We start from the raw sequence: 18,461 nt of genomic DNA, 5'->3' as shown, positions 1-18,461 counted from the left end.
TTAGCTTTCTTCCTGTCCGCTAGTATATGTTTTGGCAATAGTTGTACAGTTAAACTGAATGGGAAAGCCCTCCTTTCATGCCTTGCACAAAACGAGCCACACCTAACTCTCAAATATATCTCCACATTGAACACCCGGAGATGTTCCAGGACTCGAGGGGCTCAGCCTCTGGGGAGGCAGGGGAGGAGAGGGCCTCTGGGTCCCTTCGGTTCCCCACCTCCACCCCCGCTCTGGACACACTGCTCCCCGTGGTCTGCCGTGCCAGAGAAGCAAGGAGAACAAAGCGATGGAATCCACGGGGGATTCACGAAGCCATTGTGGGAAAGTGACACGATGACCAGTGGGATTTCCACATAGAAGGGAATCCAGGCGAAGCAAAAGCTGAGCAGGGGAGATTCACGGAATGATCTAGAAGGGAAAAAACAGCAAGGATAGGAGACGGTGGTTGGCATCTGACTCCTGCTTGGGGGCGGGACATGGGAGTAGAGATCAGAGATCCGGCACTGCCCCAGGCCCCAGGGCCCCAGGGCCCCAGGTGGGGAGCCGGGAGAGGGATGCATGCCTCGCTCCAACCCGTGCGCGGAGGTGTGGTGCCTTGGGTGAGCTGCGCGCCCTGGCTCCCACCCCGGGCCTGACCCCGCAGCCTCGGTGGACGTTTCCCTCCCTCCTGGCACTGTCCCCGTGGAGTGTCCCCTGGCAGTGTGTGTCCCTACCCCCACCCCCTTCGCCGACAGTGTCCAGGCAGGGGCGGGCCCAGCCCCAGGCGTGGAGCGGCGGACCCCAGGGCGATGAGTAAACCCTTGGCCGCGAGCGGGCGCGGCCGGGAGGGAGCGTGCCAAGTCCTGAGATGCTGTGACGCGCCCGCCCGGAGCGTCTGGGGTCGTGCCCTAGGGCCGGGAGGGGCGCGGCGCGGGATAAAAGGGCCGCGCGGCGCCGGGGCCGTTTTCTCGGCACGGTAGCCGCAGCTCTGCGCTCCTCGCCGGCGGGAACCTGAGCGGCGTCCCGGGGTCCCTGGCGGACCGAGTCGGGGCACCAGCGCCTCCCCGGGGGCCATCAACAGCGAGAGCACGAGCCCGGCCATGGCGGGGCTGGAGAGCGCCCCCGCGGCCAGGCCGAGCCTGACATCCATCTCGTCGGGGGAGCTGCGCAGCCTGTGGACGTGCGACTGCGAGCTGGCCCTGCTGCCCCTGGGCCAGCTGCTGCGGCTGCAGCCCGGCGCTTTCCAGCTGCGCGGCGACCAGCTCGTGGTGCCCGCGCCCGCGGAGCCCGCCTCCGCGCGCGGGGGCTTCAACGTCTTCGGAGACGGTTTCGTGCGCCTCGACGGGCAGCTCTACCGCCTGAGCAGCTACATGAGGAGGTGGGTGGCCTCGCCGCGCACCCCAGCCCGCCTCCTGGTTCCCGCCGAGGCCTCCACGCTACCCACCCCCATCCCCATCCCCATCCCCATGCCTCACTTCCAGAGATCCAGCCTGGACCCCCACCCCCCATCACACTTATAGATTTTTCTCATTGTTAACATCACCCAGAGGTGCGGAGCTCCCCCTGCCCTGGCTTTTTCTGCCTTTTGCACCGACATTTCACAGCTGTCCAAGCCGCCCATAAGGGTGGTAGAGGGTGGGCAGGGAGGGGAGCTCGGAACTGGCTGATGATTCTTCCTTTCTGGCTCCTTAACCCGGTCAAATAAGCTCAAAGTAGAGGCACACCCTTGCTAAGCAGAGACTCACACCCTCGCTTTAGCCTGAGGGGGAGGGGCGGGGAGAGGTTGTTCTCTTCTGCGCTATCAGCTGGATCCAGAGGGGAGACCCGGTGAGAGCAAGCGGAAGTTTACAGTTTCCCATCTTTAGCCTCACTGCCTTTTCAAAAAAAGAAATTAATAAACCGTGTCTGAGAAGGAACCAAAGCCTGTGAAGTCCAACCCAGGGACCATGTGGGCTGTTGAGCGGGCAGTTGGCTGTCGAGTGGGCAGTTCCATTCTGGGAAGATGAGTGCAGTGTGGCTTCCGGGAGCAGAGCTGGGGCCAAAACAACTTGGTGGAGGGTCACAGAATGTTTAAGTGCGGTGGCAAAGTGCCTGAAGCACTTCCTAGGGGACTTGAAAGCAGCAGGATTGAAGCCCATCTGAGGCGGGCTTTGGGAGGGCAAAGGAGGACGAGTTTCACCCTGGGATCTGCTGGGGTCTCTTGCTTCCAGAGGTTACCCGGTGGCTCCAGTTTCACCTGCGGGGTGGGGAGCTTGCTTTTGTGCTGTGGAGCTGGGTATCAGGAAGCGGGACAGGTTGATTCTGAGATGAGTAAGCAGACATCTATTAAGCTAGAAAGCCTTTGCTCCAGGGAGAGACAGCAGCCCCGGGCACCCTATGTGTGGAATAAAGTCAAGAGGGGCCAGCAAACCAAAGGAGATATTTAAAATGCCTTCTTCAAAGCTGCTGGGGAACACCTTGCTTTTCCACTCAAAAGATAGTGAGGGCTTTCACTGAGCGCCTGATACAGGATTCCCCAGCAAAAATCTCTCCCTTTCTGAGCGAATTGAAAATTCCAAGCCATAAGCAGGGGATGGTGGTAGGAACTGAGCTAGAAATCAGATTTGCAGAGATTTTAAAAAAGAAGATAAGCATTGTATTTGAGAACAGAGTGTGAAAAATAAAAATGTCCAGAGTTAATTGAAGCTACAGGTTAGGTCTTAGGCAGTCCTTACTCCCCTGATCTCAGCCAACAGCGCTGCAAAACTTGAACTGGTATTGAAATCTGGTTGTTAAACTCTTGCTTTGAACACCTCCTCCATAAGGGAAAATTAAAATTCCCCCGGCAGTTTGGAGTCCAGAATAAACAATGACGAGGTAACAGAGACCAGGGTGCAAAGAAGAATCAGCAAATACAAGGTTCTTATGGGCTAAGCAATAGCACAAGGGCTTTTGTACCTGGGAATGGCAAGGTGTATCTGAGAATAATTCGGGAGGTGGAACAACCTGCCTTCCTCTTGGGGGACAGACCGTGGCAGGTGGATGTGCAGTCCTGAAAGAGGACTGGGAGGGAACCTGGTCTGAACAGAGGGAGCCTTCTAGAAAGAAGGGGAAGACAGTTGTGGGCGGCAGTGAGAGGTTTTGCCCTCATGGATCAGGCGTGAGAGGCACAGTCAAAATTCAGGTGTCTGAAGTTGCTGCTTCTCAAACTGGCACAGATTTACCCAGTTGTCTTTGGTTTGAAGATAGATGCAGCTTCCTGTCTCAAAATAGTTGCTCTTGAGCTATCGTTCACTTCTTCCTTTCTTCTTTCCTTCGGTGATCTCTAGCCAACTTAACTGAAGAGGAATTTGCATGATTTACTCTTTCCCAGTAAGTTCTAGCACACTTCTAAAGATCCCAGAATCAAGCGCAGAATTCCCACCCATGTTACAAATGAAATTTGCTCAGGGTACCAGGTGTAAATTACCATTAACTATCACACACGCATACACACAGCTTTCCCTTTTTTTTTTTTCCTATAATGCAGCCTGTTAGTGGGATGTAATGGCCAACGTTTGACAAAGAGGAGCTCTAATCCCTTATTTTCAGTAGTCCTCTAGCATGTAAGAGGCTGCTTGAGAAAAAAGCAAATACATTTTTCTTTAATGTTTACTTGAGTCTCAGCATTGGTGCCAAGTATTTCACAGCTATTGTCTCACAAAAGCTGGCAAAGTTGGTGCCATTGTTTGTTTCTCATTTTTACAGATGAGAAAATTAGGACTCAGATTAAGTAATTTCCCTGGGTGAGATGCCGGTGAACTGCAGGGCCAAGGCCTCTCAGCAGAGTTGTCTAACTCTACAGCCCAGGCTGTCAGCTAGCTGCTTCCAACCTGGAATAATTCTGACTTCCTCTGGGACACAGCAGCACGCTCATAGATTTCCTGAACCTCAAATAAATGACTGGGATTACATCAGCCAGTACACATATAATCAGCCTAAAAGAGAAAGTAAGTCCAGCGGTATGAAGGAAGCCGCTGAAAGTAGTGCTGTGACCTGCTTCTGCTCAGATCTGAGCATCTCTTAGCTGAGTGATGGTCTCAACCCCCTTGAGGTGAGCCGCCTGGGGCAGGAAGTGCAGGGGAGGCAGGGAGGAGACTCATGGGGGTAAAGTCAGGGTTGGATCATACTTAGATTGTCACTGCGGGGAGTGTCAGCTCCATCCACGGTGGGTGGGAGGTGCCTGGGCTCTGTCTGCGGCCCAGGCCCACTTCTCAGAAGCATCTCCGCATGGAGCCTGGCCACCCTTACTGTTGTGCTCAGTGGGCTCCTGACACGACCAATCCTCTGCTCTGGCCCCAGGTCTGAGTCTTGGATTTAATGACCTGCCCAGGATAGCAGCCCCTTATACAGGATGCATAGTGGTATTGATGAAGTAATAACCTCTCATGTGTTGAACTATGGTTTTTATGGAATTCAGTTTAGGGTAAATGTGGACACCTGATGCAAAGAGCCCGCTCATTAGAAAAGACCCTGATGCTGGGAAAGATTGAAGGCAGGAGGAGAAGGGGGTGATAGAGGACGAGATGGTTGGATGGCATCACTGACTCAGTGGATGTGAGTTTCAGCAAACTCCAGGAGATAGTGAAGGACAGGGAAGCCTGCTGTGCTGCAGTCCATGGTGTCACAAAGAGTCAGACACAACTGAGCGACCGAACAACAACAACAAAGTGTGGATAAGCATGAGTGCTGGGCCAGGCTGCCTTGGTTTGTACCCTGGTCCCGCTGCTTACTAGCCGAGTGACTGGGGAAAGTGACTTCATCTCTGTGACTCAGTCTCCTCAGCTGTAAACTGGGAATAATAATGCCACCAACTTTATAAGTTGTTCAGAATTAAAATCTGTTAAGCCCTCAAGATAGTCAGTGGCACATCTTCATCACGGGACCAATGTCAGCTTATGTTCTCATCAAGCAGCCCCAACGCCAAATGCTTCACATGCTATTTAATCTTTCAGCCTCCTCATGGGGCACCTCTTGTCTGCCAGATTTTATAGGTGAGAATATGCATCTCAACAAGGTTAAAATATTTGCTGAAGTCACAGAGGCAGAAATCAAACCCATATGGGGTGATTCAAAAGCCATGAGCCACAGAACTTCCCTGGTGGTCCAGTGACTAAGACTCTGAGCTCCCAATGCAGGGGGCCTGGGTTCGATCCCTGGTCAGAGAACTAGATCCCGTGTGCCTCAACTAAGGGTATGCATGCTGCAATACTTTTTAAGATCGGGTGCAATTAAAAAAAAAAAAGCCACGAGCCATTGCTGCTTTCTTCCTTGGGAGCCTAGCTTTGTCCTTCCAGCCACACTCCAGTCCTTGCAAACACACACCTGCAGGCCTGGATGCAGCTACCCACAGTCCCCAAGGCTTAGCTAAGCCGTGACTCCCTGCCCCGACTGGGGCTCCCATCTCCTGCTTCTGCCCACCCATTGGCAGTCTATTTGGCCTGACAGAACAACCCTTCTGCTATACCTGACTCAGCTCAGTAAATGATTCTAACTTCAGGCTCTTGGCTTTGCTTCTTCTTATTTACATCGCTAGGACATAGCCCTGTGGACACAATAAGCAGGGCACTGTGCAGTCCTCTGGTCTGTGTGTGTTTGAATGATTAATTAGTTTGTAAGCCTCTGAATAACAGGGGTTGTGTCCTAGGCCAAAGCTTCTCAAACTTTTAATAAGCTTGCAAGTCTCCTGAGGAGCTTGTTAAAACAGATTGTAGATCAGATACAACTGGAGAGGGACCCAGAATTTTGCAGTTTTACAAGCTCCCCTGTGATGTCAGTGCTGTAGGTCCAATAATCAGACTATAAGCAATGAGGTCTTAGTTGTGAATCTTTTCATATTGAAATGGTACCTTTTTTTAGCCCTCTCCTAAGGGCTTCTGTATGCTTCTAGAAAGCAAGACTATTTTCTTTGTTAGGGCCCCAGTGCCAAGCACATAGTAGGTGCTTTGTTGTTCAGTCACCAAGTTGTGTCCAACTCTTCTCAACCCTGTGGACTGCGGTATGCCAGGCTTCATTGTTCCTCACCATCTCCTGGAGTTTGCTCAAACTCATGTCCATTGAATTGGTGATGCCATCCAACAATCTCATCTATTGCCCTCTTCTTCTGCTGTCAATCTTTCCCAGCATCAGGATCTTTTCCAATGAGTCAGCTCTTTGCATCAGGAGCAAAAGTATCAGAGCTTCAGACTCAGGATCAGTCCTTCCAAAGAGTATTCAGGGTTGATTTCCTTTAAGACTGACTGCTTAATTTGCTTGCAGTCCAAGGGACTCTCAAGAGTCTTCTCCAGCACCACGGTTCAGAAGCATCAATTCTTCAGCACTCTGCCTTCTTTACTGTCCAGCTCTCACATCTGTACATGACTACTGGAAAGACCATAGCCTTGACTATATGGACCTTTGTTGTCAAAGTGATGTCTTTGCTTTTGAACACACTGTCTAGGTTTGTCCTAACATTTGCTTAGTCATTGTTTATTGCAGAAATGAATGATTGAACATGCATATCAATGATTAGAGCCACAGACATTAGAGTGATGAATTGGAAATTTTTGTTTATTTCACAAGAGTCGGGCAGAAGAAGAAGGTGAGATGATGAACCAAAGGAACTGTTTTGAGTGTGTAGGGGAGGTTTTGCATAAAACTAACAAGTTGACACTGGAAAGAATGTCCTTGTAAGCTTTTGCTTAGTCACAGCAAAGAATTGTGGAAGATATTAGCAATCTCTGGGCCTTTTACACAAGGACTATCCAATATATTCCTCTTTTTCTCTATTCCTCCCTACATATTTTAGAAATGAACACACACACACAGATGTGAGCGTGCATTTGAATTTCTATTTGTCTTTGAGTATTAACAACAAATTGTCAGTTGTTGTTTAGTTGCTAAGTTGTGTCCAAATCTTTGTGATCCCATGGACTGTAGCCCACCAGGCTCCTCTGTCCACGGGATTCACTAGGCAAGAACACTGGAGTGGTTTGCTGTTTCCTTTCCCAGGGGATCTTCCCGACCCAGGGATTGAACCCAAGTCTTCTACATTAGCAGGCGGATTCTTTACTGCTGAGCCATGAGGGAAGCCAGTTTAAATATTCAGGGGCCAGGAAAATTTGGAGTGACTTTTGAATCATTCCAAGATGATGTAAAATCTGAAGGAAACTGGAGAAGAATAGGTATCTTTGGGGTGGGTGATCTTAGCTATCCCTGATTTGCTAGAAGCAAAAATTCTATGTTCTTTCTTGGTCCCATCTTTCAGATATTGCCTTCATTAAGCAGTTCCCTTTAGCTTTCCAAACTAAAAAGATGAGGAAAGAAATTGGATCAAGGAAGGGGAAACTCTTACTTATTTATTTTTCAGAAACTTATACATAGTCTTCTTTTCCTGGTAACTTGAATGAACACAGCCCTGGCTGTGCATCAGAAGCTTACAGAATTTCACCCTAGGGTCAGCGGAGTTGGCCAGAATTAAAGACACTAATAATGTTTGTTGAGCATCTACTATGAGCCCACGTCTGTATGTCTATGTTATTGGCACTTCATTACATCATCAAATGGACGGTGATTCTATTATATCCCTTTTGTAGATGAGGGGACCGGGTCAGATGGGTTAAGTAACTCACTCAAGGTCATGATGAGCTGTGGCTCTGGGACTGAGTTCACATAGCCAGTTAATCAGGATACAAATTAAATCTTCTTATTTTGAATCACTATGCTTTCCACTGCGGCTTCCCTCATAGTTCAGGTGGTAAAGAATCTGCCTGCAATGCAGGAAACTTGGGTTCAACCCCTGGGTTGGGAGGATCCCCTGGAGAAGGAAATGGCAACGCACTCCAGTATTCTTGCCTGAAGAATCCCAAGGACAGAGGAGCCTGGTGGGCTACATACAGTCCATAGCGTCGCAAGAGCGGGACATGACTTAGCGACTAAACCACCACCACCACCATGCTTTCCCATCACAGTGGATGAAAGCCAGGTGTAGGAAGTTCCAACCTAGGAGCATTCTGGGGCCAGGGTAAAAGCACTGAAGAAATCAGAGTTTAAAGCAGTTCTCGTCAACTGCTTCTCTTCCCTAGGGATAACTTCAGCAAATATAATAAATATCCAGGACACAGGAGCAATATCTGCATTAGCAGTTCAGAAATATGCATAATGAAAGATGAGATAGCTAGTCTCATCAGACTAAGGTAGTCTAGTCAGGCTCATCTTAAAACTGTTAGCTGAATGTCGGGTACTTGAAGACCTGTGAGATTTAACAATGAGGTCCTCAGTCTGTTTTGTATCTTAGTGACTTGCATATCCAAATTTCATACCAGCAGGCCTCTGAAGGGCAGTGTCTGTGCATATGTCTGAATTCAAAAGGGATGTTCCCATTTATTTATTCCACTGTGATTCTGAGGTGTTTAACAATTGGACCATATCTGGGAGGCTGGGAATGGATTAACGTAAGGGGATATTTCTTCTTTGCAACCTGGTTTCAATAGAGCGTTAAGCAGGGATCTTGCCACAATCTCGTCTGTAAATTCTGTTATCAGAGCTCTCGCGTGAGCAGCATTTTCTCACATCTGTGGTACAGCGATAACTGGCACTGCTCTGTGATGTGTTGACAGCCCGGGTAAGATCCTAAAAGTGTCTCTATATCATCAAAGGAAGATTAAATGATGTTGAGAGTCATCTTATTATTCAGGATATCTTATTAAATTCAGGCTCCAGAAGAAGTGACTCATGTTTAAGTTATGCATTTAACTCAACATGTGACTCTCCAGAAGACCCCCCTTCCCCTCCCTCCTCCCAGTCCCTCGACTTTGATCAGGGTTAGTAGCATTCAGAAAAAGCCTCTTCCGCGGAATTCTGGAGGAAACCAATTATTTTCCCAACCGGTGATTGTTTCCAAGTTGAGATTTTTATCTTTTCCCTGCCAACGATACCTCCAATGAGACAATCGATTTTAGGCAGAGGCAAGTGGAGCACTGTCATTTGGGTAAGTCCAGGCTGCAGGCTTTCTCAGTGTATTACACACGCATGCACGCACGCACGCACATGCACGCACGCCCTAGAGAGTGACCGTAAGACTGGCTACTGAGCGCAGAGGAATCACCTTGAGGGAAACATTAAGTGCTTAACTGACTATCGGAGAAGGCGATGGCACCCCACTCCAGTACTCTTGCCTGGAAAATCCCATGGACAGAGGAGCCTGGTAGGCTGCAGTCCATGGGGTCGTGAAGAGTCGGACACGACTGAGTGACTTCACTTTCACTTTTCACTTTCATGCATTGGAGAAGGAAATGGCAACCCACTCCAGTGTTCTTGCCTGGAGAATCCCAGGGACGGGGGAGCCTGGTGGGCTGCCGTCTATGGGGTCGCACAGAGTCGGAGATGACTGAAGCGACTTAGCAGCAGTAGCAGTAACTGACTATGAATTCACTTCATGATAATCAAGGTGGGGAGAGTGTGAAAATTGCTTTGGATGGATCACAGGTGGTACTCCCAGCCCAGCATCGTGCATCTGTCTCTCTGATGTTTACTCCAGTCAGACTTGGTCTTTGCTTCTTTTGCTATAAGCTTTTCCTCTTCTTTCTCCCTCTACCCTGTCTCACACCCTCTGAAATCACAGACCTCACTGGCTGGCCTCTCCTCACCTGCTTCCCTGGTCACTCTCACCTGCCTGTGTTAGGTCCTTGACAGCCAAATAGATGGATGGCAGAGGGGGTGGGGAGCACAGGGGGACCCCTGTACTGCTGCCCTGCGACCCCACCCCCACTTCCTGGGCCCTGAGCACCTCAGCTGCGTAAGGCACAGGTCAGCACCCAGGCTTAGTGAATGAATGAATGAGAGAGAAGGAACCCAGCAAGGGGCATTCCCTTCTTCCTTCCTTCTCCTTTGCTTCCTTTCTCCAGGACCTTTTGGCAGTTGGTCAGCCGGGACAAAGAAGAACGGTGACATTGCCCTTCAGGGGCCCGCTTACCCCATGCTCTCTCCACCCTGTTCTGCCCAGGAAGGGTGGCGGTGGGGGCAGGGGGTGGGGAGTGGGGTGGGGGGCGGGCGGGGAGGCATGGAGGAAAAGCCATGCAGATCCCAGTCTGCATCTGTGTTCTCTCACCCAGTCCATTCCATGGCTCCCTCCTTCTCCACCCCAACCCTCCTCTCCCCAACTCCTGTCCCCTCGCATCCATACCCCTGAACAGGGACACCAGCCCCCCCCTCTCGTTGCCTGGATGCACCAGCCTGTGTCCCCCTCACCCATCACGGGAGCACCCCCCTAAACACCATCCCCACCTCCATGCCCAGGGTTGGGAGGTGGAGGCTTCATTAAAAGCCTGGTGAAATAGAAGGCAGGAAGCATTCCAGGTGCTCCATCGGGGGTCAGGTTTTAAAAGCTCTCAATATCAGATCTGACAATCCCAGAAAAAAAGATGATGACACAGATTTCTAAGAGACAGAGCTGGAGGCAGACGAGCGGAAGCTGTGTTTTCCTGACTCGGGGGTAGATAAATTCTCCCACTGCTCTTGACCCAGGCTTTGGTCTGGGTCTCCAGCTCCAGCCCCTCTAAGCAGGTTGATGGGGAAGGAGGCTTCGGACTGTGTGGCCAGAGCCCCCCAGCTGCAGGTGGTCCCAAGGCGGTGATTTTTCAGGTCAGGTTCTGGAAGGACCACAAACCAGAAATGCAGGAGCGGTCTCTGCCTGGGACTAGAAGCCAACACACAGCCCTATAGCAAAAGCCCCCCATTCACCCCACGCAGACCTCATAGCGATGCCCATCAGTGGGGAGGCCACCCTGTCTTGAAGAGGGCTCAGGGCAGATGCATCCCCCAGCCCGCTGGGTACCTCTCAGCCCACCCGTGTCCACGCCGCTTCTGAACTTGGGTTTGGCTAGAAAATTAGCCATCTTCTTGAAAGAAGCCAATTTACATCTGTCTTCTTTTAAATCAACAATGCAGGTAGAGACACAGAAAGGCGGCTTGGAAAATGTGTAGAGTAGGGAGAGGAAACTGACATGCTGGAAGACACAGTCAAAAAGCAAAAAGATCTTCCTGGGTTGAAATAATGAACTAAGACCAAGGAGGCTAAATTGAATAGGGCCCTGGGCAGAAATCCTACATTAGTTTTTTAAAACTGTACAAGCTCACAATCGGGGGAGACGTGAAGTAGTTCATGTGAATATTGCATCTCTGGAGGGGGCTGGGTTTATCTCAGGATTAGAAAAAGGAAGAGAAAAAGAGAAGGAAAGGAAAATTTCAGATCCATCAGTTAGGATGACTGCACTGGAGAAGACCTTGAGAAGTCCACCTATGAAGGATAATTCATTCTCAATTCAGGGATACATAGTGCTCTGGTAGCACTATCTTAGGGGCTTCCCAGGTGGCTAGTGGTAAAGAATCCAGTTGCCAACACAAGAGATGAGGGTTTGATCCTTGGATCGGGAAGATACACTGGAGAAGGGCATGGCAACCCACTCTGGTATTTTTGCCTAGAAAAATCCCACAGGTAGAGGAGCCTAGTGGGCTACAATCCATGGGGTCACAGAGATTCAGACACGACTGAGTGGGCACGCGTGCACACACACACACACACACACACACACACACACACTGCTGTCTTACAGCCCAAAAAGATGGTAGTGGTCATCATTTGGTAAAGGCTGCCCCTGAGAGCTGAATGCTGGTGCCAGGCTCCCCCAGCCCCAGGCCACCTTTGGGTGGCATGTTGATCTGTCTGTCAACCAGGGGAGGGGGAATTACTTATTTGATATAAGATATGACTGCCTCCCCAAGAATACATTTTAGAGGACTTCCCTTGGAGGGTCTGTGGATATAGCAGACGCGTGTCCAGTACATGCCTGTCCTGACTTCAGTGGAAGGCTACATAGCATTTGTAATCATCTCTGCTTTTTTCACAGATATGTGGAACTGACCAACTACTGCGATTATAAAGACTACAGGGAAACTATATTGAGCAAACCAATGCTCTTCTTTGTTCATGTACAGACCAAAAAAGACTCCTTGAAAGGTAGGTGTATAAAGTTTGGGTTTGGTTCTGCCTTTCTGGGCTGTGGACTGTGGCCTGTTGATGAGGCAGAAGTTGGACGTGGAGAAAGCAGAGAGGGTGTCAGCTTGTGCAAGGCTGGAAGCTAGATGGGTTAGGCCATCAGCGGAGGCCTGCAGAGCATACCTCTAAATGACCCTGCGGCAGAAGCCATCTGTCTCTGAGTTTTCTTTTGTACTTCCTGTCTTGGCAGGAAGTGATCTCTGAGCCTGAAGGGGTTGCAAAAATGACTGGAGTGATGATGATGATGATGTATCATACTGTCTGCTGCTGCTGCTAAGTCACTTCAGTCGTGTCCGACTCTGTGCGACCCCATGGACGGCAGCCCACTAGGCTCCCCCGTCCCTGGGATTCTCCCGGCAAGAACACTGGAGTGGGTTGCCATTTCCTTCTCCAGTGCATGAAAGTGAAAAGTGAAAGTGAAGTCGCTCAGTGGTGTCCAACTCTAGCAACCCCATGGACTGCAGCCTACCAGGCTTCTCCATCCATGGGATTTTCCAGGCAAAAGTACTGGAGTGGGATGCCCACCCCGTATCAAATACTCCTGTGAGGAATGAGCTAATGTCAATAATTGGGCAAAAACCCTGTGGGGCATGTCATCCAAAGGAGAACATTTTTGAACCTGAAAACAGGAATTGTAATAATTATGCTGGGACAAAGGTATAAACTAGAACTGACTCAGGCATAACTAGGATGCCTGGTCATCCTGCCTATGTGGTACTTATACCACCCCCATTTTATAGATGAGATAGTGATAGTGAAAGTCACTCTGCTGCTGCTGCTGCTAAGTCACTTCAGTCATGTCCGACTCTTTGCGACTCCATGGACTATACAGTCCATGGAATTCTCCAGGACAGGATGCTGGAGTGGGTAGCCTTTCCCTTCTCCAGGGGATCTTCCCAACCCAGGGATTGAAGCCAGGTCTTCCGCATTGCAGGTGGGTTCTTACAGATGAGAATCCTAGTTTTCTCTCTCTGTCTCTCACAGATGAGAAAACTGGGATAAAGGAAATAAATGTTATTTGCAAAGCTTGGTCTGGACACCAAGGGGGGAAAGGGGGGGTGGCATGAATTGGGAGATTGGGATGGATGTATATATACTATTGATATTATATATAAAATAGATAACTAATGAGAACCTACTGTATAGCTCAGGGAATTCTACTCAGTGCTCTGTGGTGGCCTAAATGGGAAGGAAATCCAAAAAAGAGGGGAGATATATATACGTGTAGTTGACTGACTTTGCTGTACAATAGAAACTAACATAACACTATTAAGCAATTATTCTAAAATAAACTTAATTTTAAAGAAAATAAAAATGCTTGTAGATGCTTTCATGTTTCATGCTGTGGCCTTCAAATTTCAAAGATATCCCTTTATTGTTTCTTCCAGGAAATCAAACTGATAGCGACTAAATTAACTCAAATTCCTATATAAAAATATCTCCATTTGCCCGTCTTCCTCCTGCTCAAAGTAGTATGTGGAGAGTCACGAGCATAAGTTCTGTGAAAGCGTTAGAATTTCTTAAACTTACTTCTAAAATGTTCTTATTTAAAAATGAGTCCAAGAGAGTAAGAATGGGCCTACAAATTCCAAAGAGACTTCCTCAAACACGCCCTTCCTCATTCAGATTCTTAGAGCTGATTCTCTGCTCATCTTGTTCGGAGTCATTCAGATCCCCTGCTCACTTCATAATTCAAAGTCAAGATGCCCTTCTCTGCAGGAGAGGCCAGGAACAGATCACAGTGTAACAAGGAATGCTTGTTAGCGCATCTGAGCCCTTGATGTCATTTGGCTTGCTGGTGACCGGAAAGCCAACAATTCTCTAAGAAGTAGGTCTAGGTCACAAGTGCGCCCTTGTTTTTGACTTGTGCTTCCTCATTTCTAGAAAGGACATACGCGTTTCTTGTGAACACAAGGCACCCCAAGATAAGAAGACAGATAGAGCAGGGGATGGACATGGTCATTTCCTCAGTGATTGGAGAAAGCTACCGGCTCCAGGTGAGTTGGCCTGTGTTAATCCACGGCTGCCAACACAGAAGGGGGTCTGGACATTGCAAGCCAGGATGGAGTCCCTAAAGCTTAACTCTCACTTAACTGAATCCAGACTGACATTTTCTATTGCTGCATTATCACTACCAATAAGGTGAACTTAGTTTCTAGCAACTTCTGAGAAATGGGGTAAGAATAAATATCAGTTTGACCAAGCAGTTCAAGGTTTTTACCTTGAACTTGATGGAACTTATGCAAAGGTAAAGATTTGTTTGTTTGTTTTTAAATAAAGACACCTATTTAAAATTATGTCAGAAAGAGAAATAAAGGGTGTGATATTTTGGACATTTGGACAGCTGTTAATTCTATAATATAACTATGGTAATGTATGTCTATAATATAATGTTATAGTTATATCCATGTAATTAATTAAATGCTTCTTTCTCTTTCAGTTTGATTTTCAAGAAGTAGTAAAGAATTTTTTCCCTCCAGGAAACAAGGTTGTTAACGGAGAAGATTTGAGCTTTGCGTATGAATTCAAAGCCGATGCATTGTTTGATTTCTTCTATTGGTTTGGGCTCAGCAATTCCACTGTAAAAGTGAATGGAAAAGTTCTAAATTTGTCAAGTACAAGTCCAGAAAAGAAGGAGACCATTAAATTATTCCTGGAAAAAATGAGTGAACCTTTAATCCGAAGGAGCAGTTTTTCTGATCGAAAATTCAGCGTAACTTCTAGAGGTATGTTAAAAATTCTCAAGTTGGGGCTTCTCTGGTGGTCCAGTGGTTAAGATTCTGCACTTCCACTGCAGGGAGAGAGGTTCAGTCCCTGATCAGGGGACTAAGATCCCCCATGCCATGTGGAGGGGCCAGAAAATTTTTTTAAAGGAAAAAATAAATCTGACCTTTAAAAAAAGTTTTCAAGTACCCCCAGAATGATAGTTGAAGGGTAGAATAATATCATGGGAGAAAAGAATCAATTAATGGAAAAGGAAAGGCCTCTTGATAAAGGGGAAATATAATATCACATTTTTCAGAAAGAAGTGAGAAACATTTACTACCAAAAGGAAATATAGTAAACTAACACAACACTGTAAATCAACTGCACTCCAATAAATTTTTTAAAAAAGAATATAATGACTTTTCCTTTTAGGCTCCTTAAGGTTTTCTCTCAGTGGTTTCACTGTGCAGCATACTCAGAAAATAATTTTAAAATATATTGTTAACATAAATACATGTTAATGCTCATTGAAGTATTTTTAACAATAATTTAACTAAAGAAGAATGATGTTTTCCTGATGTGCATATTCAGGGCAACAGAATGTTAGGGAAACGTGTTGGTTAAGGGAGGAAGACACTTGGTCGAGACATCCATCTTTAAAAATGTTTGAGGGCAAAAAAAAAAAAAAAATGTTTGAGGGCTTCCCTGGTGGCTCAGTGGTAAAGAATCTGCCTGCCAATGCAGGAGGCACGGACTCCACTCCTGGTCTGGGAAGATCCCACATACCTCAGAGTAAGCCCTTGCGCCACAATATTGAGCCTGTGCTCGGCAACAAGAAAAACCACTACAATGAGAAGCCCTCCCATCATAACTAGAGAGTAGCCCGCACTCACCACTAGAGAAAAGCCCATGCAGCAACAAAGACTTAGCACAGCCAGAAAATAAATAAAATCAATAAAATTATAAAAAATATATTTGGAAGGTTCTCCAGGGCTTCTAAGACTACTAAAGAATAACCCTTGAGACTTCTTCTCTTAACAAACTGCAGGTCATATCTGGTGCGTTCTGGATTTTCTATCCAGTAGCTCCTCCCCAGGATTTGGCAAGACTTTTCAGGTAGTGTGGCTAAGGCAGTGACACCAGTCAAGTCTTGTCTGGATTTGTCTTCTGCTGAGCCTGCCCTCTGTCCCAGGCTAGTCTGTGCTGAAAGGCAACTTCCTTGAACCAGTACTCTTGCAGCTAATTGCCAACAAAGAAAAACACTCCAACAAGCCAAAAAATCCACCAGTCTCTATGAACTGCAGTTAAAAATTTTTTTAAAGAATACAGATGCTTCACTAATTGTTTTCCATGACAGTTGCTTTCTTCCTGTGTTTCTCGAAAAAATGCTTGAAGTGTGTATTAATTGTTTAGTCACGTCTAACTCTTTGCAACCCTGAAGACTGTAGCCTGCCAGGCTCCTCTGTCTGTGGAATTCTCCAGGCAAGAACACTGGAGTGGGCTGCCATTGCCTTCTCTAGGATCTTCCTGACGTAGGGATCGAACCCAGGTCTCCTGCATTGCAGGCGGATTGTTTACCGTTTGAGCCACCAGGGAAGCTTCAGATCAGATCAGATCAGATCAGTCGCTTACTCCTGGTTATTTCTTATCCTGGAAGCAGCTTCCCTCTGTCTCTGTGTCCCTCTCCCTCCTGCCTTCCCCGCTCCTCCCCTTCTCCCTTCCCCGTGTTGCTTTATGTTCTCTGTCTGGGTGTTCCTTACAAAGATGCCTTTATGTTCTGTCCCATCGCAGCCATGTGTGGTGGTGGGGAGCAGGGTTTATATGCTCATCCTTTTGGGGAAGGTTACCTTGCCTGGTTGTGCCCACACCAGATGCCCGGTCCTCCCTTGGACGCCCTCCAGCCTCACCCCCTGGCCAGGGCAGCCTGGGCAGGCTTTCTCTGTTTCACCATCACTCTCTGTCCTGCAGGCTGCATCCACTGGTTATCCCAGGGACACCGAGGGGCATGTGAAGTTGGATAGTGCTTCCTTGCAAGTTTACTCTGACCCAGCCCTGAGGCCCCCTTCCACTCCAGAGCAGGGGAGGGAGGATTCCTCAAGGCTCATTTGAGCCATAATTATGCACCTTAGGTGGTCTAGCCACAACACATCAGTGGCCAGGCAGGCATCTCCACTGGCTCTGCCCTGGTGATCAGTTAGTCTCCTTCTCAGAAACTGACCTTTGTCCTTGGCATCTGGTCCCCACCTGTGGGCCTTCTGTCATCAAGTGAGAAACAGTACCTGCATGCCCAGTTTATGGAGAGGCAGGTGACCATCCGCGTCCTCTTGGTGAACAGCAAGTAGCATGTTTCTGTCTTTTGAGTTTTTCTGGGGAAGCCAGGATTCTCTGTTCACATTGAAATGTTTACATTGGATGTTGTGTGGGTTTTAAGTACTGTTGGGTTTTGGTTTACCAGAGATGGTAATAATGCAGGCCCTTTTTACTTTTTTTTCAGGTTCAATAGATGAAGTTTTTAATTGCAATCTGTCACCCAGATCATCTCTGATGGAGCCTCTTGTGGCAGAATTGCCATTTCCATGCGTTCTGGAATCTGAGGAGACACCAAACCCATTTATCTGATTGGGCTGGATGTTCCGCAGTTCCTCCTACACCCCAGGCCTGTGCCAGCATCGAGGGCTAAGGGGACGTGAGAGAGTAGGGAGGCGGGTACCTCCATATCCTCTCCTCTGACAGGCCCCTTCCTTGCATTTCCAAGGGTGATGCCTTGGCAGTCTGATGCAGCTGACTTCAGGATGGGAGGCTTTGGCCCCACGGCTGGAAGGTTTCTCTTCTTCGAACGCTTCTGCAAAGAGCCAGAGGGAAGCAGCAGGCATCATACCCTGGCATACCCTGGCACCACATACCCTGGCATCCTGGGGGCTTCCCAGGCGGAGCCATCTTACCCAGGTTTTGCCCCAAGATGCTTCCTATTTCCAGGTTTGGCCCTCTGCTTGGGGACATCCCTGTCTGAACCTAAACCCAGCAAGTGTGAGGTTAGCAGTGCCACTGTCTTGCAAACCTGGCTCAGCAAAAAGTCCAGGACATCTTTCTCCAGAAGTCAAGTCTGTCTTTCATCCTGCTGGTGGGATGAAACCTTAGGACAAACAGCGGAGGTGAGGCTTGACGGAGGGCTGGCCAGGCTGGTAGGATTGCAAGCCTGCCCCCGCTGCCTGAAATCTGAACTCCTGTGGCCTCCCTCTTAACAGAGTGGCCTGTGCAGAGAGAGGCCAGGTGATGCGATACCACACATGACGGGAGAAGGATAATGTATGTGGCTGTGTCCTCTCTAATAAAAGCACATAATGTCAGCTGGGTATTTTATAAGCTTTTAGCAATCCTAACACTAAAAGCAAAATAGAAGAAAGCTATATATTATCATAATACATTGTAGTCACATCAATAACATTTTTCATCTCATAGCTACAGTGGAGTTCTTCAAAAAGAAAAAAAAATCATCCTATCTACATATAAAAACCTTCATGAATGAATTGCTACATAGGCTTCTAATGAGAAAGATTTGTGGGTCCCAAGTATAATTTTCTTATCCTTTTAAAGAATGTTCCTGTATGATGCATTTTGATAGCACCACCAATTGTCCTTTCGTTTGTATTTGAAATGGTATGTGCCATATTCGTGAAATTAAATGTTTCCTTAGCATTCAACATAGAATTGATTAAATTTGTGA

The 18,461-nt window shown here is 47.9% G+C and overlaps 1 protein-coding gene across 1 annotated transcript; it reads left to right on the top strand.

Moving 5' to 3' along the window:
- Nucleotides 1-961: 961 nt before the first annotated feature.
- Nucleotides 962-18,461, top strand: MEDAG (mesenteric estrogen dependent adipogenesis). Its single transcript, NM_001083660.1, has 5 exons — nt 962-1,357; nt 11,883-11,992; nt 13,916-14,028; nt 14,472-14,757; nt 17,232-18,461. The coding sequence occupies exons 1-5, from the start codon at nt 1,080-1,082 to the stop codon at nt 17,354-17,356; spliced, it is 912 nt and encodes a 303-aa protein (NP_001077129.1). The 5' UTR covers nt 962-1,079; the 3' UTR covers nt 17,357-18,461.

This window comes from Bos taurus, chromosome 12 (genome assembly GCF_002263795.3).
Source record: "Bos taurus isolate L1 Dominette 01449 registration number 42190680 breed Hereford chromosome 12, ARS-UCD2.0, whole genome shotgun sequence".
In the NCBI taxonomy this organism is placed as follows: domain Eukaryota; kingdom Metazoa; phylum Chordata; class Mammalia; order Artiodactyla; family Bovidae; genus Bos; species Bos taurus.
This window is presented reverse-complemented; position numbering and strand designations above follow the sequence as displayed.

Bases quoted from the DNA above. Each gene is read 5' to 3' on its own strand.
- MEDAG (NM_001083660.1), top strand. From the start codon at position 1,080: ATGGCGGGGCTGGAGAGCGCCCCCGCGGCCAGGCCGAGCCTGACATCC. The intron at 14,029-14,471 runs GTGAGTTGGCCT...TTTCTCTTTCAG, and splicing joins GAGAAAGCTACCGGCTCCAG to TTTGATTTTCAAGAAGTAGT. The intron at 14,758-17,231 runs GTATGTTAAAAA...CTTTTTTTTCAG, and splicing joins ATTCAGCGTAACTTCTAGAG to GTTCAATAGATGAAGTTTTT.